This window comes from Pagrus major, chromosome 21 (genome assembly GCF_040436345.1).
Source record: "Pagrus major chromosome 21, Pma_NU_1.0".
Lineage (NCBI taxonomy): Eukaryota > Metazoa > Chordata > Actinopteri > Spariformes > Sparidae > Pagrus > Pagrus major.
In genome coordinates, this window is record NC_133235.1 from 19,703,848 (window position 1) to 19,725,806 (window position 21,959).

The 21,959-nt window shown below is 43.3% G+C and overlaps 1 protein-coding gene across 4 annotated transcripts in view; it reads right to left on the reverse strand.

Annotated features, from left to right (window-relative positions):
• mib1 (MIB E3 ubiquitin protein ligase 1) overlaps window positions 1-21,959 on the reverse strand; it is a 56,080-nt gene that overhangs the window by 23,926 nt on the left and 10,195 nt on the right. For all 4 annotated transcript variants that reach the window (XM_073490903.1, XM_073490902.1, XM_073490900.1 and 1 more), the window contains exons 5-12: window positions 21,486-21,552; window positions 20,789-20,993; window positions 20,190-20,373; window positions 18,691-18,835; window positions 18,432-18,565; window positions 17,440-17,547; window positions 17,105-17,302; window positions 16,767-16,918 (exon numbers count right to left, since the gene is read on the reverse strand). In XM_073490903.1, coding sequence (XP_073347004.1) covers window positions 16,767-16,918; window positions 17,105-17,302; window positions 17,440-17,547; window positions 18,432-18,565; window positions 18,691-18,835; window positions 20,190-20,373; window positions 20,789-20,993; window positions 21,486-21,552 — 1,193 coding nt within the window. The remainder of the gene's footprint in view (window positions 1-16,766; window positions 16,919-17,104; window positions 17,303-17,439; window positions 17,548-18,431; window positions 18,566-18,690; window positions 18,836-20,189; window positions 20,374-20,788; window positions 20,994-21,485; window positions 21,553-21,959) is intronic.

The following is a 21,959-nucleotide window of genomic DNA, read 5'->3' on the forward strand; positions in this document are numbered from 1 at the left end:
AAGACTTCAGTCTAAGAAGACACCTGCTTCTAATCAAGACTGCCAATCACATGAAAGAACATCACTTATTAAAAGACATTCACAACCCTCTGCTCTTTTCGATCTTTTAGAGTTTTTAACTTTGAATCACAGTCGAAGCAATCAGGCTTGATGACATTGATCAAAAGAAGAACTATTTCATATACAACTGCAAACAAATCTCTACTAATGATCTTAATTAAGTACAAAAACAAACAAAACAAAATAACTGATTGTATTCATGCCCTCGAGCCACTATTTAGTAGAAGCACCTCCGGCGACAATTATAGCCTTGACTCTATTAGTGGATGCGCCTTTCTTCTTAACCCAATTCTTCTTTGCTAAAAAGCCAAGGCTCCATTCTATTGCATGAGATCGCAGAAAAACAAGCTGTTTCGAAGTCCTGCCACAAATTCTTGATCACAAGCCCTCCAGGGCCTGCAGCCGAAAATCATCCTCACAGCGTGACGCTGCCACCAACACGCTTCATGGTGGGGACTGTGTGTTTCTGCCAGTGTGCCGTGTTTGACTTGCACCAAACACAAGATTTGCCCAGCAGTAGACTTATGTTTGATTTTTTACTAGTCACACGTTGATAAAAAAGTGATCTCAACTCAAAATATTATAAAACATCTGAAAACAACTGCCTATTCCTATCCTAAACTATGTGGAGGCTGAATACTCCTGCAACTGCAACTAATGTTTTATATTTGTACTTGATTTAGATCACTTGTTGAGATTTATTTGGTTGCCCCTTTTCTCTTAATCAATGTCAGAAATCCTAATTACATCCATTCACAATTCTCAGATAACAACGGGAAAAAAGTTTCTACAAGAAGCTTGTAATCAGCTAATTAATGTTCTTTTTTCCACCCAGGATGCATCTTCTGAATAATATAAAGCACCATTTAAACAAACATAAGGATGACCTCACACCAATCTGTTCCATTTATTTTCTTAATTTAAATGGAGATATGTCTTAAGCAGTACTCGTAGGGAGAACAACCCGTCCCACCCCTTCATCCAGTGAAGGAAAGCACATCCATTAGTCGACCCTTTTCTTATTGATCGATTAACTGCTCAGCTAAACATTCAGCCCTGCGCTATTCATCATGGAGGCAAGATGTAAGCCGTGCTGCTGAGTTTCAGGGGCAGATGGGATGTCGGGATGTAATTGAGATTAAACTGGTGGGTTGGGTGGCTGGAACAGGCTGGGTGGAGACCCACTGAGGGGATACACAAAATACACAAGGGCATCGTCAATGGAAATGGTTATAGGCCGCAAAAACCTTAACCAGCTGAGTGGAGAATTAAAGCACACCATCGAGGTCTAATACACATGTACAGTAAGACATGTAGTGTACATCTAAAGTTCCACTTTGAGGGAATTAAGGCTGGCGAGAGAGTTACTGCTGGTTCAATTTTAAGTGGTGTGTAGACTGCAGGGCAATAACAGGTGCACGTTCACAGTTGCCATTTATGTAGCTGCAAGTCAGCATTTTGATTGGCCATGTAAGGTCAGGTTTTGAGCAGACACATTAGCGTGGAATCCATTTTACCTTGCAAATGGTCAATTCTTGTAACAGCCGTAAAGATAATGTAATCGAAAAGCTATAAATTGCAGTGACAATACATTAATTAAATTGCGCACTTAAATCTATGCAGAATTATCTCCGCCATGAAAAAGGCCTGCGATATATAACTGAGAGTGAGGGCCGAATGACTGGGAGCTTGTTAAAAAGCCTTATCAAATCAACGGCCAGAGAATTGCATGACATTTTTCTGGCTCATGAAAATACACTTTGACGAATGTCCACTCTGGATTGAGGGTGTTTGTGAGTTTTCACAATCTCATTCATCACAACTGAAATGTCTGGTTTCCATATGATCGACTTAAAGTGCAAAACCATTGGCTTACACATCCTGGGGGCTATTCTGCAGTTAAAATGCAGGTGGGGTAAGTAAGAGGGCTTGTGTGCTATCGTTGAGGTATAAGAGGAAAAGAAGAGGAGAGAGAGAAAAAGAGGAGGGCACAGAGGACATTGCTTCCGTACAGTATAGATGTGCCCCGTGATGAGACCGACTAATTAAACAGATTCTTCAGTGGCCGCGCCTCGGGAAAGCTTGAAAAAGACACTTGAAAATTAATGAGAGCTCAAAAAGGAGAGGAAGCAGCCCAAACTTTTCACTGCCTCAGAGGTGAGGCTGCCACTTGTCTCCCTGCAATGCCATAAGCAGTATAAATAAATAAATAAATGGGGGAAAACACAATAATATTTCCTGCTATCTAACACCATCCACGCTCCTCTACACTACACATTCACCCTTACTCTCTCCTCCATGTCTCGAATATGCAGTTATTCTAAGTATAGAGGTGAGCAGACGGAAGCTCTACCATAAGCAGCGTGTTCCAGCTCTATTTAAAAAGAAGAATGATAGAGACTGGTGGGGGTTAAAAGGACACACAGAGTGAGGGGGTGGTATCAGAGTAGGCGGTTGAGTTGGTGGTGAAGGATGTAAAGCAGGAGAGGGGAGGGGGGGATTCAAGAATATACAAGTGGAAGCACGAGAGACCACTTTATTTGGAGCTACTAAAAATAGTGCAGCAAATGGTAGCGGGGGCTAGCTGGCCTAACGCGCTTCTCTCCTTCCAGGCCAGTGGAATCGATAGGCAGGGAGCCGTAGGGGAGGCTTCCCGGAGCCTGCAGCCAACAGTTGCTGAGGGGGGGATATGGAAGCGAGAGGGAGGGGGGTGAGGCGATGAGAGGAGCAGTGTGGAGTGGAGCGGAGCTGGAACTATTTTTTGCACTGCTTGACTAAATATGGTCAGGGAGGTGGTGAGACAAGACACATGAGCAGCCCGGCAACAGGGGCCGAGGCGTGTTTCAAATGCTTGGCTTCCCACAAAGTGCTAAGCGTTTAGCTTAACCCTCGGCGCTGTGAGGTAGGAAGCTGCTGGCTGGTTGACCCCTTGTTCCTAATTTGCTGCCAGTGTACTCTTCCTGCGCTCTCTGCTCTCCACACTGCAGCTGCATCTCTACTTGATCTTTTTCTCGTCAAAAGGTGACCCTTGCGATGCACTCAAGACTGCGTAAGCTGCATACAAAAAAATATAAACACCAAAAATACCAAAGAGATATTGCAATGTCAAGATCCTCCGTCTCCAGTCCCTGACAATGGTAATCAAATTTGCACGGATCACAAGGGACTATTAAAAGTACAGCTGTCTTCTACCGCAGAGGCACGGCCACATCATTTTTAAATACCTCCATCACAATTCTGCTCTCAAACATTCAGTAAACTCCCTCTTCTAAGCTGCTGTATAAAGTTCCACTGAATAATAAAAGCGCATTTTAGGAGCAGGATAAAGCTCAGGGGCTGCGTGTGTGTCGATGGAATAAGAAAAATGCGGGGTGGGAGGACGGTTGGTACACTTTTCTGCCTCCTCCACCGACCAGGGCATCCTCCCAGCTCTCTCCCCTCAGAATGCACATGATGGAGAGGAGAGTGCTGCAGATTTTTTTTTCACCCCTCCTTCTCTCCCTCTTCTCTCTCTGCCTCCCCCCTTTTTCCTTTCAAATGGCAGCTCTTCATGTCAGCTCTACGTCTTCCTCTTCTAAAGGTATGACTTGTGTTTGTATGGGAATGTGTGTGTGTGCATATGTGTGTGTGTGTGTGTGTGCATATGTGTGTGTGTGTGTGTGTGTGTGTGTGTGTGTGTGTGTGTGTGTGTGCGTGTGTGCATGTGCTTGCTTTCTCTCCTTTTCCCCCTCCTCCCCTCCCTGACTCTGGCACTCAACCCGCCCACCACCACCCCTCCTCCCCCCAATCATAGAAGCTGATTCAGCGAGTCAGGCGTGCACCCGGCACACACGATGGCTGCAGCAGCTGGAGCGCTCTCTAGGTCATTATGGCTCTCTTCACTACGGGAAGAGGAGGAGAGGAGGGGAGAAGAGAGGAGGAGCAGCTCAGATAAGAAACTGATCTGACAGGTAATATATGCTCTTCCTTCGCTTTCGGACGGAGTTTACCCCTGACGGGCCTTGACGTCTCCTGTCCTGTCTCTTCCCTCTCTCTCTTCTTCGGATGCGATCAGTTATGAACCGCATGGTTTGCCTGTGAGTCGCGTAGTCGAAAAGGGGGAGTGGAATGTACTGTTCTGCAGCAGCAGCAGCAGCAACACTGGGACAGAACTTAACCAGAGAACACCTTTGGGCTTTTCCATCTCTTGTTCCTCTTGTCTTTAAAGAAGGGAACAAATAAAGGCTTTATAAAAAGAAAAAAGTATGGAGAGGAAGAGGATGCAGGAGGAGGTGGAAGAGGGAAAAGGGAGGCTGGGGAGTTGCTATGGCCCACATGGATTTTAGCCCTGTTTTTTTGCACTCTCCACTCTATCTCTCTCATCTTGTTCTTTCTCCCTCCCTCCCTCTCTTGTCTTGCTCTCTCTCTCCCTCTCTCTCTCTCTCTTGTGTTCCTGGCACTGGCCGGACATGCTGCAGCAGCAGAGCTCTTTGGCTCATTAGGCTTCATGGTTGCAGCCCTGCCGCTATCTAATGACGGACTCGTTAACTCAGACCTGCACTGGTGTGGAGAGACATTCCTTTATGCACAATTCGCCCTCTGCGTCCGACACCTTCCAAGATGTTTTTTGTCACCATGACTAAAGGATACTATAAATACTGGGACTTTTAATGTGTCATTTTTGTCTTTTTTAAACATCTTTTTTGGTTCTTTCTTGGTGGTCTTACCAGACCACTTTTCAATTTATCTGAGGGGCGGGGGAGGTCACTGCCATTCTTAATTGATGGGAGGTAAGTTTGAGAACACGTCGCACTTTTGAGCCCAAGGTTGGCTGATTGGGGCGGAAGGATGGAATGTGGCATCTAGAGGGATGACGAAGCATCAGAATAATGAACAGCGGGCAGGTTGGGAGTTCTGAACAGGGGGAAAAGCGGATTGACGGCACACAGCTGTGAGAAGTGTATTAAAACAGATGTGGGGAGGGGGGGGAGGAAGGTGAGGATGGGCGGGAGGGGATATTGGGCAGCAATGGTTGGCTGAGTAGATGTGTGTCACCGGCTGAACCCACAGCACTTAGGGTAGTAACCCAGTTTCTTCTCTCTCACTCTCAGTAACGGATTGCTATAGGCTAGGCAGGGCATGCAGGGCACACAGTACTGCAGTGCTATCGCCAAACCAGAACAGACACAACAACCAGCAGGCTATTTCGCCGGTTCACGTTCCCCAACCTCCATGTAGGAAGGAATTTCATCGCCCCCCCTCTCCTATTTGCTCACCCTCTCGGGTGGCTGTGACATTTCCTAAACAGGACGTCACACCTTTAGGACCGGGCTCATCCACCAACTGTCACCTCCTGTTCCACCTCTCCTCATTGCTATTCCAAAGCCTTCTACTGCAAAAACCATTGCACCACTTTTCCCATTTATTTAGTTCTCCGCCACCAAGTCTCCAAACTCAACTCTAAGCTGGTCTCCCCTAATCCATTTTTTCGTTTTACACCCATTGCCTCAGCACACAGCCTGCTGGCTAGCTTAGCGTGGTTGGAGGCAGTTGTCGACTTGTGGAATGTGTTGGTGTGGGGCAAAGATTCATTAGAGACTTGCTGAACAATTCTCGCCACCATGCAAATGGTTATTGATCGGTTCCACGCCCTCTGCAACAGAGCAGCTGGTTTCACTGGGGACAGGTGAGGTTTGATCAGATAAAAAAGGAAGTCAGGAAAGATGACCATAAAAACAGTTTGCGGGAGGGGAGAGAACAAGGTACAGAGAGAGAGGTGGGGGAGTGGTGGTGGGCGGGGGGTATAGCCAGGACCAATCCACAAGTGCTGAGTGGGCATTAGCGCCTTCATGTGACCTATGGCCTGCCACTGCGCCTAAAGCCCAAATCCTGCTCACAATAGCTTCCTGTTCCACTTGGATCACCCTCGTTTTCAAACATCAGCAAGCGCTCCAGCTAGCCACTGGGGACGTTGCTGACACAAGAGAGACGAGGGACAGGCAAGAGAGGGGTTCATACTGGTGCGAGTGAGAGGTCGGCAGGAAAAAAGGATATAGAAAGTGGGGGTGAAATCAGAGAACATGATGGCGGTGAAAGAGATAGGCGGAAAGAGAAGTGGGAGGAGAGAAGTGAAATGTGTAGTATGTCAGCAGGGCCATTCGGCTTATAGGTGCACCCCTGCTCCCAGGACACGGCAAATGATCATCATACAAGACGAGGTGCACACAGAGGCACCTTACCCAGCGGACCTTTTTTTTTATTATTTTTTTTTTTTAAATCAAGGAGAAAACTCTTCTCTTCTTTTTGTCGGTTTTATCCAATCCCTTAATCTACCTCAACATTTTTCCTGGAAGCTGAAAAAAAGACCACCTCCTGACTGAGCTGTATTCCTCCCCCTGATCCTCCTGGTTTCTCCTGGTTGTCTGGAGGACAGCGGGGGTCACTGGGACAGTCGACTATGGTATGGACTGCAAAACTTCTGTTATGTTCAGGGGCGGGGGGACTGACTGTTCAGCCTTACATGGCAACCAAACGAAAGCCTTGAGTGTTGAACTGAATTTACACTCAAAGTCACCTTACGGTGCAGACTACCATACTTGGGAGAGAGAACGGTGAGGAAAAATATTCTGCTCATAACTTCCTGACCTTGGCGAAAGGTGAGAACATTTCATACCTAAGATTACCTCCTTGGCGTACATACTTCTTTATGTACCCATATGAACATATGATAGCTATGGAATGTAAAGAAGTATGTATTCTTGGTGAGGTGCAAGTCCTCGTTCTGGGAAAATTGATGTCTGACAGCTGTTTCTGTGGATATGTTTGTGCTTTGCAGATTGTTAATATGACTGTGATCATGGTGTGAGAGAAAATAGGAGGCAAAGTATAAGAAAGAGAAGGGGGGAGAGGGAGTGAGAGAGGAAAAGAGAGAGTATGAATGTGAGTGGTAAGGCTCATACATTAGCTATACTGTCTCTGGGCAGTCTCACTGCAGCAATGATCGCTGTAGGGAACTTACTGCCTTCTCAAACCGGCTGACTTGGCCAATAAAAATCTCTCATCCAAGACATGCCAACAATTCATTAGACAATTATGTAAGTTAGCATAAAATGATAGCTATCATGTTTGAGCCTGCACTGTCAGCAGTGTGAGTTTAGCGCACTGCTTTAGACACCTACACCAACTATGGGCAAACGGTCGCCTTGTGACATCGCCATACGAACAGGGCCTCCTTTCATTATTAGGTGCTTTTACTGCATTACAGCCCTTGAAATTCAGCCAGCTGCAACTTAGCACCAACTTCAGCAGGCTGCGAGAGGTATGCTGGAGCTGCTCCTGACCATTAATACCATAATCTTTTCCAGTGCTCCCACATGGCTCAAGGGGAAAAGAAAGCAAGGTGAATTGGACCAAAACTCTGCCATTGTTGCAGCCTTTTTTTTTTTTAACATGCAACTGAAAGAGAAGGACGTAGTTGCTGAGGAGGCAAAATGAAGAGGCACTGACGTTGCTGCTGCTGCCGCTGCTGCTGCCACAAGCTGGATGTATCCTAGTGCCGTATCATATGGCTTCCGTGTTAACAATCTTGTGTGTTTAACTATGGCTGCCCTCCCTTTATGCCGCTGCCCTTATCCGTACCCCCAGCCCGCATCAACCCGGCTGCCCCCGTGCTCCCCTCCCTTCCCCCTGATTCCTGCTCTCATTGTTCACGTTTGCTATGCTTGCCAAATGCTTTGCTGGGCCGCATGGCAGTCAGATTAGACCATCAAAAAGTGACAATGCAGGATCAGAGTCAACTATGGCCCGTCAGCTGATTCCAATTGTTGACTGCTTCAAACAAAAAAAAAGGCAACAGAATATGGACAGAGGCACAGAGAGAAATAAAGCGAGGGGGAGGTGGGGAGTAGTTTGCATGGCGAGCTATTCATATCTAGCACTTTCACCTATTCTGACCTCGTCTCTGGCCTGTGCTTGGATCACTGACAATGAATGTACCACTTTTAGCACAGGTTTAAACCCCTTTAATGTCGATCCACTTCTCTACTTAAGGTCATTTTTTCCACTCCATTTTGGCTCTTGAAAAATCACAAGAAAGAAATTGTAAATTTAAAAATTGAACAAATAATACAATTAATTCAAGTCAATATCCTGCGATAAGTGTTTAAGGTCAAATAATTAGTGGTTCAGAAATAGCTCATATAAATGTACTTCAGTACACTGCTTACAGTAAACCTATGATGATTAATAAACTGTAAAACTTAAACACAGTACCAGCAAATATAAAATGCTCCATTACATTAGATTTATTTTCCTAAATTAAAATGTTGTTAAAAGCAGCAGGCTGAGATGTATCCGTGCCTACAAATTTTTTCCGCAGTGGAGCAATGAAAAAGTGTACGTATGCTCTATAGAAGGACATCTCTATTCGAATGAAATACAAGACGCCTCATTCTGAACTGATTAATATGTCAAGTGTAGGGTTGATTTACTCTATTCGCATTGAATAAAAGAAGTGTCTAAGGCGAGGTGACACAAATGATTGCCATTTTTTTTACCTTAGTTTTTAGATGGTGGTTAAAAAACACCCAAGTCATGAATAAAAAGAATTGTTTGTAGCCTGTAAATCACTTTCTGACATAAAACAAAAGTCCAGCTCCCTTTTTTCAATAGGACAAACTCAACTTGAAGGCAGGACCTGCATCAAATTCATGAGAATTTAGGCAGCATTGTATTGATTCATTTTTGAATGGCTAAACTGCACAACAGAAAGGTTTTTTTTTAATTTGAGGATAGCATCATAATCAAACAGCATTTTTAGGCTTCAGATTTTTCCACCCCTCAGACCTATCTGCATTACATTCTGTCTGCCTAGCTCTCTTTTCTGTCAAGACATCAGAGGCGTGTAGGATTGCATGGCTTGCACTGCGTGTTTCTCCCAGGCCCTCAATAGCATTGACCTGCTGTCTGAGTGACAAACACAGCAGATGCTGACATTATCAAATGCTCAGTGCCTGTCGTCCCCCTGCTTTTGCCCTGTTATGGCCCTTAGACGAGGTGAGCAGCCTGGCCACCTGACTCTGAGTGACTGCGTGTGTGTGTGTGCGTGTAAGTGAGCAGGCATGAATGTGTATGTTACAAATAGACCTGCCTCTGGTGTGCCATATCAAGCTGGCCCTATGTTGACCTCCATCCTGTCTACAAGCAGTGCTGTATATCATTCAGCTGTCGCTGACCACTTTGAGAACCTCGTTCGTGGCTTGGCAGAAAAGTCGATAATTATAACAGCTGACTAAAAAAATGAAAGCGGAAAAAAGGCCAAATAAATGTCACTTAACTGTATCTTAATGGAAAGATCGAGGTACACGACAGCTTACTGGGTGGTGAGAACTTGAATGTTTTCTAGCACAAATAAAAAATACTGCTGCAGTGAAATTTACCAGAAAGAATTTAATACAATGCACGGCTAAAATATTGAAAATGTTGTTTGATGTAGCTGTAATAGCAGGATTGATTTACTGATCTTATGATTAACATCAGCTACAATAAGCTTTAGGATCAAATGCACAAAAAACAATCAAAAGTTTTCACAACTTTTTTGTGGGAGATACTCTGATCATTTTTGTATCAGCTGAGGGATGGATTTTTATCAGAAAATGCAACAATACTGTATTACTTTAGAGTGCTAAAAGAGACATAAAATAATCTGCCTTCAGTCACTGTTCAAACAGTACTCTCTACACTACAAATCAGTCTCTAGGACTTAAATGACTGGTTTAAATTAATGTTGTGACTTGACACCCCAGAGTGCTGCTGTAGGAACATGAGTGAGAGAGCTTGTGTGTGTGGTTATGCCTCTGCATTTGTCTGTTGGCCGTCTCGGTGACCGCAGCGGCAGCGAGCTTGCAGCAGGGCCCATCTGTCAGAGCCTGTAATTGCTTCATGACTCCAGGACATTTGACTCAAGTGCACTGCCACAGATTATTATTATCCTTTTCTCAGGGAACAATTTTTCTCGCTCTCTGGGAGGGGGGCAAGCATAAAACTTAAAAAGATAGCGAGGAGGATAAATAGGCTGCCTGGGAGGCAGCAAAGGAGAAAGTTAGGTAAGGTTGATCAACTGTACCTATGTGTTATTGGTGTGGTGGTAAATGGGGTGTAGTGTGCTAAATGTACCTGTGTGTCACACAGAGTGGGTGAAGGTGAACGGGCGAGAGAAAAAGCAGGAGAGAGAAAGAGACACGGTATTGTCCCTTTCAACCGGTGGGTGGACATGGTATGATGAGCCACATCTCAGGTTTTAATAAGATGTTTGAATGCAACATGGCCTTTCTCCGCTCAGTGTCGCTCTGATTCTTTTAGGATCAAACTTTACTGCAGTCGAATCTTTGAGACGGTTCACTTCTCTTCACAGCAGCTGCCATGTCCGTCTCTGAAACAGTGATTCCACAATGCTTTGCTAAAGCTGGTAAAATGGAACCAAATCACCTCTTGAATGGATTTGGTCCCCTTCAACCAGCTGTAGCTATGCTTTGATGACTACAGGAGCTCCTTTTGCTGTGATGCCTTCAACACAATCACTGCAATGACAGCAGGCCGCTTCTTGATGATGACTGGCTTATGGCTTTCCTCGACCAACAACATCTGGAGTGTACGGTGATTTTCATGTTCAATGCTAAACCTGTCTGATTTTTGACTAATAAAGAAACCAATCCCAGCTTCAAACTTTGGTATGGTCCACTTTCCTGACTGAGTGTCGCCTCTCTGCCTACAACGGGAATGCTAATCTGACCACACTATCAATGGCTGTTTCAAAAATAGCCAGGTTGAGGGGGGGTAGACTTGCAGTGTGTGCTATTTCGGAAACACAGCACTCACATGTCAGTGTGAGAATGTGCGGCTGTCTTGCTAAGACACCTCCTAAACTGGCTGTCACTGGATGCTAACAGTCAATTACACTGTGGGTGGGAATGAGCAAAAGGAAATAAAATAAATAAAAGGACAGCTAATGCAGCTCAGCAGGGACCCAGTGGCATTGTAACGAGTTATAAAGAAGAAAAATGACATTAAGAGTGGAGGAAATCAAAAAATGGGCAAAATATAGTTGTTTAGAGACCATACAACACACACAAACACACAAACTCTTTGGCCTCCTTCCCTTGAAGCCTCCTGCAGTGTTGTTAGACAAGCTGGGGTAGATGAGAGCCAGATGCTCTAGAGGACAGGAGCTGAACGCACAAATCACAGGAGCAGACCGCTCACAAACAGTTACAGTCTCACACATTCACTCCCCGTTACTGCAGAACAGGCAGGCAGATCAAAACTCCCTTCACACTGCGTCTCCTGCTCACCCTCCTTTTCTATTCTCACTATTTGTTTTGCCTTCCTAATTTGGCACCGAACACGATGTCAAACTGACCTGTTCTTAAACTCAGAAAATAGACACTCCTGAAGGATTTGTTCTAGACTTGATCCAATTAAAACTTTTTCGCTTGGAGGGCTAAAACTTAATGGTGGGCCACAAGCCAAAAGCAAACAACTACTGTATTGTTTTGTATTTTATTGTATTGTTATGATGCATAATGGTACCAGGATCCCAAGTTTCCTTAGTTGAGTTCCTTCCTGTGCAAATTGTCACTCCCCCAACTATGCTCACATTATGAAAAACAAATAATAATTAGGCATGCTACATGTTTAAAGAGCATTTCTACCTCACAAAAATAAAACAGCATAAACAATGATTAATATTATGATTTCTTTTAAAGGCCAAATCAAACCTTACGGCAGGCAGACTTTGGTCCGCAAGCCTCACTTCGGGCATCCCTGATCTTATTTGTCTAATTTCTGAAACTAATTTGAGGATGTGTGTACAGCACATTGAAATCAATTATTATATTGCAAATAGCACTGTATTCCCTCTAATTTCTCTTGAATTTAACGTGTTTTCTATTGGACCAATAACCCTGAAATCTATTTGGGTAATGTAAGAGTCTCAAGCTTACTCAATCACAGCAGTCTGACTTGATTAGCCTAGTCTGAAATGAGCAAGAGAGAGGGTGAAAATTCAATCAATGGCAGCCATGAAGAACATGTGAATATAGCGGCAAGCCCCTAGAAATACAAACATTTGACCCCTTTTTGCAGATTTGTCTCCATGGGCCCCAAAACACTATTTTATATGCAACTGTAAACCCTGTTACAATATTGCCACTGTGCTGCTGCCTATTAGTACTGACATCATATCTGTCTGCATTTCCAATCACAGTGTGTATGATTGCAGAACCCTATGTCTGCACAGGTGAGGTGATTACCATATGGGGTTTGCCTGTATGTTGCCAAATTAAAAGAAAGCTGAGCACAATACGAGAGAGGGGGGAGGGCAAATAATACAAGGAGGTGACACGTAAAAGGGTACAGACCGCCGCTGCAGGGCTTGTTTGGAGCCCATTTATGAGTCATGGGCTATTAATCGTATTGTTTACAGTATTGTAGCAGCTACTGGCTTCAAGCAGCCCGAGGGAAAGACACAGAGACGAACCAGGCTCCCCTTGCAGGCCGGGGCTGCGGTAAACACACACGGCGAGAACACATGATGTGGATGTCCGAGGAAGAAAATCCTTTCCCGAACATGTTACAACTGGTTATAACAGCACTTTCAAATTTACTAGCAACTGTAAAACTTAACAACTAGGTCTAATTTATGAGGAAATGCCCTTAGACTCAGTCATGGGGTGTGTGTGTGTGTGTGTGTGAGTAATGAACAAGGTGAAATATAGTAAAGCCCCAGCTCCTCCAGCACCCCTGCTGGTAGAGCTGATTTGTCTCTGTATTTGGGACTCCAAGTTGAAAGGTTCATCTGTCACCCACCGGGTTCTTCCTATGCGTCTTCCTCAATCTTCTTTCCACCGCTGGAAGACCCACCAGCGCTCTTAAAGCACTGAGGTACACACAAACACCAGGGACTCTGACACACTCTCTACTTGAACCAAAGCGCTAGAATTTGATGGTGATAACTTACATCAATTACAAAGAGAAAGTGTAACAGAATACAAGCACATTTAACAAGAGTTATTGTAATAGTTTTGAGATTAGACTTGTTTAAACCATGAATGCCAGAACATACTGCGCTCAATCTACGAGGAGAGAGGGAAAACGGAGCTACCATCAGGAAGCAATAATAACATCAATAATTAACTAGAGGGGTTTCGTATCATCCTTCATCCAGTGGGCTTCCGATCAACTTCAAGCAGACTGTCATAGAAGCTATGATTCCATGGTAGGAATTCCGCTAAGCACTCAATCGAAACAACTGCCTCTCCACTAAAAAACACACCAGACAAGGTACTTTCACTTCAACCAAGGGAGAGATTTTCGAGGGCTTTAGGACTTGTGGACTGTCTCCCCGATATTGCAGGAGCTCGAGTGTGAAATAAAAGTAAATGGGCAGACTGGAGAAGGCGACATATATCTTCGTTTCTCTGAAGGCAAGGGGACAGAGCGTGGACGGCAGCAAGCGACGCACACACACACACCCACACACACAAACACACCACAACAGCAGCCCTGATTCAGAAAATTCTGTACTCCAGCACTTTTTCGCCACTTAATCAATGAGTCCTAGAGCGGACCGGCTTTGTGCTCCTTTATATGCTGAATCCTGGTTAACATATGCACATTACACTCTCATTGCATTTTAATATTTATAATGCAAGTGATTTTCTGCCAGTCTGCGAGCTTTTCTAAATAAGCTCAGTATAATTCATTAAAATTTTAAAAGTGGGCAGTAAAAAACACACTGGCCTCTCTCTGACTACAAAGTCAGGCTGGGACTGGTGAGTGTATGGACAATTTTGTGTGTTCTGTGTGTGATTTTTAATTATTTTTGTCATCTATTAGTTATAATTTGAAAAAATAATTAATATGTGAATGAATCAGATAGACCTATATCTGTACAATTGCGTTTAATTATAAAATTTAAGGGATCAACAACTACGAGCTGCTAAAGGGAATCGGGCAAGCTAACTCAGCATCTTTCTAAATTTTTTAAATATGTTTTTAAATTATCATAGACTTGCTTTTACTTGATTTATCATCTTATACTCTGCGTCTTTCAGCACTTTTGTTGCTGTTCCAATGTCATCTTTTTTCTGATTTGTCTTTTTGTAAAGCACTCTATTTTTTAAGTGTTATTTCCTTTGTCATTGAAATGTCCTGAATAAGCTTGTTTTGCTTTGTTAGAGAAAATAAATCCTTGACCCACACTCTGTCTAATTAAATCTATTAGCCAATACATTTTTGGTGGCGATTAACCCTTTGACAACTGATTTTAACCTTGTTTTGTGTTTTTATACAGTTATTCTCTATGTCTAAGTCAATCTGCAAATCAATTGATCAGTGTACCACACAGGAAACAGGTGCTGGCTTGGACAATCTATTCTGCTGTGTGCCAGAGGTGGGGGGCTGATACTGGGCAGGCCTGTGGCAGGTGGCAGGTGTTTCACCGCCCTCTGACCTCAATTTCATTTGTCCTCACGCCAAAGGAATGAATGTCAGTGAAGGGGAATGACATTTAGCCTTGGAAAACCACGCTCATGCGCAAAACATACACATACACACCCAAAACGTTCAGAACAGGAAGAAGCTGTCTACTTTTGCCAGATCGCTCCAGTCTAACACTGGCCCTGTAATGTCAATGCCCATCACCTTAAGAGGCCCTGGATGATCAACATGACATGGACAGCTGTCTCACTGAGCCATCTTTAATATGCTCATGGTTGAGAGACAAGAATAAAACAGCTCAAGAGTGGAGTAGCAACCTGCTAGAGCCGGAAATAGCTATGACCAAGGACAAGGCGAACTGCTGCTGCAGCTGAACGGACCAGCCGCTTCAGGCCAGCCTCTGCTCACAACACAAGGCGACGGACCAGCATAACAGTAAAAAGAAACAACAAATGAACTTCAAGGGCTATTAAGTACACTGATAAAAAAAAAGTCAATGTAAGACAGATGCTTTCAAGGCCTCAAAGGTAGTCTAATGTCAATTTGAGACCATACCATCTGTTGTGGAGATGGATGCAGCCTACAAAGCCTGCTTCAAACTTCAATCAATGTCAAACTAAATTGAGATCTTAAAGTACATTTTACAGCAGAATAAAATGTGATCAGTGAGGTATTCAACTTCTTCTAGTTTTACTGGCTTTAAATTTAAAGTGGAATCTGTGGAAGATTTTAAATATCCATATAAAGATTGTTCATACTGGAGTTGTCACTATTGAAAGTGTGCATGTAATTTTGTATTATTTAAGTTTGCAAATTTGTCTTTCCTTGTTGCTGTTTTTTTTTTTGTATCTCCGCCAAGAAGTTATGTTTTTGCTGTGTCTGTTTGTTGGTTGGTTGGTTGGTTTGGCAGCAGGATTACCCCAAAATTACTGAAACCCCCATTAATTTTGGTGTGGATCAGGATAATTTCTTTGTCCCTTTCTTTAACATTGCGAGACGGGGGTTTAAGTTAATTTCTCACAGAATAATGCATAGATCTCAATAAAATAAGGTTGGCTTGTACAATTTGATGCAGATCCATATAAAATACGGATCTAGTGGATTTACATATGTTTTATATGGAGGTATGCGCTCTACAGAGAGACTTGTTATTTAATTTTATCTAATTCATTTGTTTTTACACCTATCTTTAGGGGGATGTGCTTTATGTGTGTTCATATGTCACTTAAACAGCAAATTAACAAAGTTTAAAAAATATCCATACAAAGGTGTTCAATATATTCTTGATTTAGGCGCATTTTAAGGGGCAAGCACCACACTAGACTGTCTTTGACTTTGATCCATAGGCCTTGGATAATTCCCTTAGAGCACATTCTTTGAAAAAACAAAACATGACTGAAAATTTACTACAAATACAGCAATTTGGGAAGTTAAGACACATTGTTATTCTGTGACATTGTTAAAAGTGCCATTTTTTTAACAGCATCCTTTTGCCAATTTCATATTTGTTTTTGTCTGTGATTGGACCTTGTCTGTCTGTAGGTGGTGAGCCCAAATCTTTCATTCCAACAGAGGATGATTAAGCAACGGATTAGTGGTAACAGATAAGTAATGCTGACATGACTTCTGTCCTCTGGCTGCTAAGAAGCAAACCTCAAGGTCTAGCGGTCGTAGTTTCGACTCATATTCTCAACGGTTTGATATGTTTTTTTTCTTGTTTTAATGATGTTTCAGTTGTGCTGAGGTGAACATTCAGTGACAAAGTATGTTTCATGCAGTATGACTGTCACACATAAAATCTAACACAACTCCTCAGGTGTTAATTAATTAACAGGGCTAAAAATCTCTCAGCAGCACGAGATTTCAGGGCAGTCAAATTTTCAATGCAGCTCTACTGTGATTTCTATATGGTTTGTTACTGTAAGACAATTAGGGAGTCTTTGGAATCAATGTCCAACATTCATGCATCTAAGATTTATTTTCTCACCATACTCATCATCTATGATTGTAATGTGTAAAAATTATCCAAGGCTTTTTAAATAGTTTTTTTTAAGAGTTTAGGAATTCAGCAGTCTGCATCTAATCAAGACTTTACTGAAAGCAATATGCTGACATTTATTGTGATCCTGAGGATACCACTTCCACAGACTCCACTTAAATGTGCCCTAGTCCAACAAAGAAATAAAATAAATAGGTGTGACAGCTAGCGGGAGCAGGACAGAGTCTCTTACCTGGGGTTTCCTCGCAGGGCAGCATGATGCAAGGCATTGAACCCGTTATTGTTTGTGATGGTGACATCAGCACCAGATTCCAGCAGCACTGACAGCATGTCATCTCTCTTCTTGCTTATGGCATCATGCAGGGGTGTGTCCCCTTCTGAATCCTAAAAGAGAAACCTAGTGTTACTTGCTACTCTCTTATTAATCCGTGATTCAAACCCTGCCTAAAACGACCTTTTTACTACTGTTTATTGACAAAACTAAACAAATCAATGTAAACCAGATTGATCTCTGACGGTGCTGTTGTGTATACTTTCTTTTGGAAATTTTTAAGTCAACGTGATAGATACCTGGAGGCTGGGGTGGCAGCCAAAGTCCAGCAAGGTTTTGACCACCTGCAAGTGGCCCTTGTTGACAGCAATGTGTAATGGAGTCTGCCTTCTCTTGTTCCTGGCGTTCAAGTCAGCACCGCCCCTCTGCAGCACCTCAATGACAGAGCCCTCATCACCGAAGGCTGCGTGGTGCACTGCCCGGTCTCCATCTTTGTCCTGAGTACAGCGACACACCCGCATAATGACTCAGTGTTATGTCCGAGAGAGTGGATTTCTTACTTGCATGGGCCAAGATGCATTTATGATAAAAAGGATTTGGATGAGAGAGGGCAAATGTATTTAATTATACTAACCTCAGCTTCCAGGTCCACATTGTGTTTAAGCAGCAGCTTTAGGACATCAACGTGACCGTTCTGACTGGCTGCCTGCATAGCGGTGTGTCCAGCACACTGCCCGTTCACCTGTAAACACATCAAGAGCCAAAGAGAATATGGGTGCGTGTCAATGTCATGTTTGATGTTTAGATGTGCATCTACTGAATTAGCTGTTCACCTCAGGGGCTAAGAGATTGCTGAGGGTGTGTTTAAGCCTTTGTATATGTGTGCGTGCATGAACGGCTGGGTGTGCATGTTTCATCACCAACTGCAGCACTGCAAAAACTCAGAGCATAAATATTAATGTGGACTCCTTTGGGAGTCTCGAGACGTCTCTTGTCCTGGCAGGCGGATCACTTGGCCAAGCTCAGTGTGCTCAGCTTTAAGCAAATAATTCCACTGAAAGGCAGTAGGGCATCTGGCCAGCCTTCACCATGGACACACATACACATACACACATGCAGAGTCATTCATTCTCTCTTGCTCGCTGAGTGAAGACTGTATTGCAGACTTGACGTACGCAGTTCTTTTAACCTATACAGGGCACATTGTCCTGTAGCAAACGGGTGTTTTCCCTGGCCTGCAGCCTGAGTCAGAGCACAATCTGCAGCCGTATGGGGTTTGTAGATCTCAGCTTGATTCTAAGAGTGAATCGGGTCTGTGCTGCAGTGCACACCAATGCTCCTTGGTGCCTCCTCTGGGCCCAGCCTTAATGCTTTTCAGATTGAGAGAGGTGCAGGAGTGGGAGGATCTCAGAGCCCTTTCCTACGAGACTCTCAGCCTCCTCAATATACTGAGAGCAGAGTAGAGCACAGCCAAGGGTATTCCACCACCAATTATCAATGTACTCAGATCTTTTGTGTCTATTCAGCAGGCAATATTACATAGGTTTGTCATAAACCCAGCTAGAAATTCAGCAGATGCTCACACCAAAAAAAGTACTCCAAAAATACGGTACTTTGAGCACTTACATCCACATCAGGTCTTTTAAGGATATCTTCCACCTTGGCCAGGTCTCCATTGGCTGCTGCTTTGACCAGCTCCTCGTTGATGTCCCCGGACTCTTGTGTCTCAAACAGTTTCTTCAGCAGCTGAGACAGACGCTCTGGCCAAACAGAGGGACAATGTCAGAAAGTAATTGTGTGTAGATGTCAGAAAACAGAGAGCACTGAGGACAAAGAACTAAGATGACACTGTCTTTTTATGTCAGAAGTGCATGTTTGTACACACCTCCAGAGGCGTTGCTGACAGCGGAGCCAGAGGGCGCAATCTTGGTGACAGCGGCTGGATTGTACGTCCAAGAAGTTCCACAAACCTCGACTTTCAGGTCACTGTCAGAGTAGATCTGCTGCACACGGCCCACCTTGCCTAAGGTCTGTTGATAAATATTGCGACAAACTCATTAGTATATGGAGGAATGTTGTCTCTGGGCTATGTTCTGTGTAACAGGGACTGTAAGTGGCGGAGGAAAGATGGAGAGAGATTGTTAGAAAGAGCAAAAAATGAGATGGTGGAGGAGATTATAAAGAGGAAATAATACCAGCTCAACACAGCAATTGTCCTACACAGAGCAGAAACAAAGCTTGTGGCAAAATAAAAACTATATTACAGATTTATGCTGTGTTCTCATTATTCAGAGGACATGTACTTGAGAAAGAAGATGGATATAAAAGAAAAAGAACCTTCTACTGGCTAGACTATTCTTCATCTATACAGGCAATACAGAGAGGACAGAGCAAAATGCTTTTCAATTTTGAATCATATCATCTCGGCTCTGGCTATATGAGAAAGAGGCACTTTGAGTCTGTCGAGTCGGGTCCGGGCTGTCCTGGAGGATGCCATCAATAATGGGGACTGCAGCAGTAGAAGCAGCAGCGGGCGGCAAACATCCGTGGTTAGTGATCAAAGCTACAACCCATCTCAGGGTTTTAAGGCTCATTAGCTGCTGAGGGGGGCCAGTTTGGCAGGGACAAGTGGCATATTGGAGTAGACTGGCGTTACATAACCTAAGGCGTGCTGGGCACCAATGAATAAACTACATAATAAGCGAAGAATAAAGCCGTGTTGAGACTGAAAAAAAAGATAAATAAATAAAAAAAAATGTCAGCAACAAAGCGTTAGAATTATTGAAGGGGAGCAACCGTGTCTCTGGATGTTATTAAACTGCAACACTTCTTTAAAGAAAATGAGGGACTGGCACTGCTACGTGTACAGCAGAAAATTACACACAGTTAGATGAATTGAGACTAATTTAAAGACAGTTCTTGCATACAAATTGTGTCTGTGATGAAGTCCATGTCAAAACTGATGAAATTTTTTAAAACAAGTTAAAATGCCTAGTGCCAACAGCAATGACTTTCTCAGATTTTCCTCTAAGTACCTATCATAATGCAGATTTTTCTCCTCAGGTTTGATGAAACTATCCACTTAAGTGTAGTTTAGATTTCAAGATGTTTTGTCACTCAGACAACTTAATAGCTACAGTGGATAATTTAATTTGACGTTGTACTTCCCATATTAATGAAATAAATCTACAGAGACCCATTTCTAAAATTGCTCCACATTTTTTTGAAGATCAATCATAAAACGCAACATGCTACTGAAACAGGGATGCTCAACATTGTATAGGTAATTGTATATGTTAACATAATATTCCAATATACATTACAGTAAGGTCGAGGGGTGGTAAAATTTGCACAAATGAGTGAGAAAATCTTTTAGATTCTTACAGGCAGCATCGCCTCAGCCCACTCCCCATGGCCTCTTTGTAGCAGCTTGATGCGGTCGATGTCATAGCAAATCTGGACCAGGTCTCCCACAAGGAACTGGGAACTGCCTCCCTCTGCCCCAGCGGCTACTTCACCACTTCGCACTACGTTGGCCTTTGTCAGCACTGCTGGGTTGAATGTCCATCTGTGGAGACAGAAATGAATGCATTCAAATAACTCACATAACATATGTTACCAAACCAAGTATTGATTCAGAGCAGTCGCATGGAATATCTGAAGGTACCTAAGATCAATGTCAAACAGAGTGAGGAGCTTACATTTTATGAATACTAAAAGCAGACTAAAATTGAGCAAAGATCCACTTTTTTAATATATATTTTACTACAAATTGACCACTTATTTTTATTGAGTCTTTTCTCTGAGTGTCATAAACCAAAATTTAATCTAGCGAGAACATACTGAAAAGTGTTTGGCAGCTTTTGACTGAGTTTGAATTGAAGAGCGTATTACTTGGCAAACTATGCTGATGAGACGATACAGTTCATTGATCCTACTCATCGGCAGCCATTAAATCTGAACCAGTCCATCTAGGCACGTACCTGTTCCCACTGGGGTACTGAACGACAATATCGTGATCTTCATCGATGCCACATACTGTGCCAGTGGTGGTGAGTGTCTCAAACATGCCGTCAGTCCACCCGCCGTGGCCATGTTGGAGGGACTGAACAATCTCTAGGTCTAAGTCGATGTTGACCAGGTCTCCAATTTGGAGACCGCCAGGATTTCTGTTGCCATTCTGCTCACCTGGGAGATATTGGGAAAGTTAGGTCTATTAATTGTAAAATTGCACTATTCAAAGTGTATCAAAAATGGTGGTAATTTGATTGTCGACATTTTAAATCTCCAAGACAAATCTGCGAAAATATCAGTACTCCAGAAGGTTTTAAGTACATATGTGGAAGCAAACTGATTACAACAAGCGGAAAAAGCATTACTACAATAAAAGTGTTGCTTTCTATGAATAATGACACTATCAAACCAAATGAAGGACTTCTGCTGCAGTGTTGAATGCAGAGAGACGATTCATTCCTGTAGTCTTGGAATACTGTAACTGCATGACCTGAGCCTGTACCTGCTTTTGGCAGCCAGGTTACTATGCAGTGCTGCCATCTAGTGACCAAACACGACTAACTACAAGTGAAACTCCCCTAATGCCCTTGAATTCACTGCACCAGAACGATAGGTGAGAGAAGTGGTGCAATAATGACGGTGGACACAGATCAGTGGCTTACTTACCTAAAACGGGGCAGTGGTCTCTGTAAAAAGAACCTCCTTTGGCATCCTGGACGCATTTCAAATCCGACTAAGAGAACAAAGAGGGAAAGGGTGAGATAATTAGCCAGGGTAATTCCATTAGCAGAGAGGCATGATGATCATGAATAATGAATTTGAGAATTTACACACTTCAAGCCGTTGTGTACGTGTAGTTTGTCTGGAAAACTAACAATATCCATGCCCTTAGGGTAAGGCAGGACAATGAGACACTACACTGCTACATAGAGAGACTACATCATATCATTGTGATGACTCAGATGCGCAGCCACTGTGGCAGAGTTAGAGGGCAGAGATGATTGTAAGGCAGAGCAAACATTCCTCTGAACTGATGAAACACTAAAGTCCTGAGTACGACAAGTCCCAACAAATTAATAACTCGAGGGTTTCCTGCTGTATCCAGCCAGCAGGACACTCCTGATCTTATGATGCTTTGTG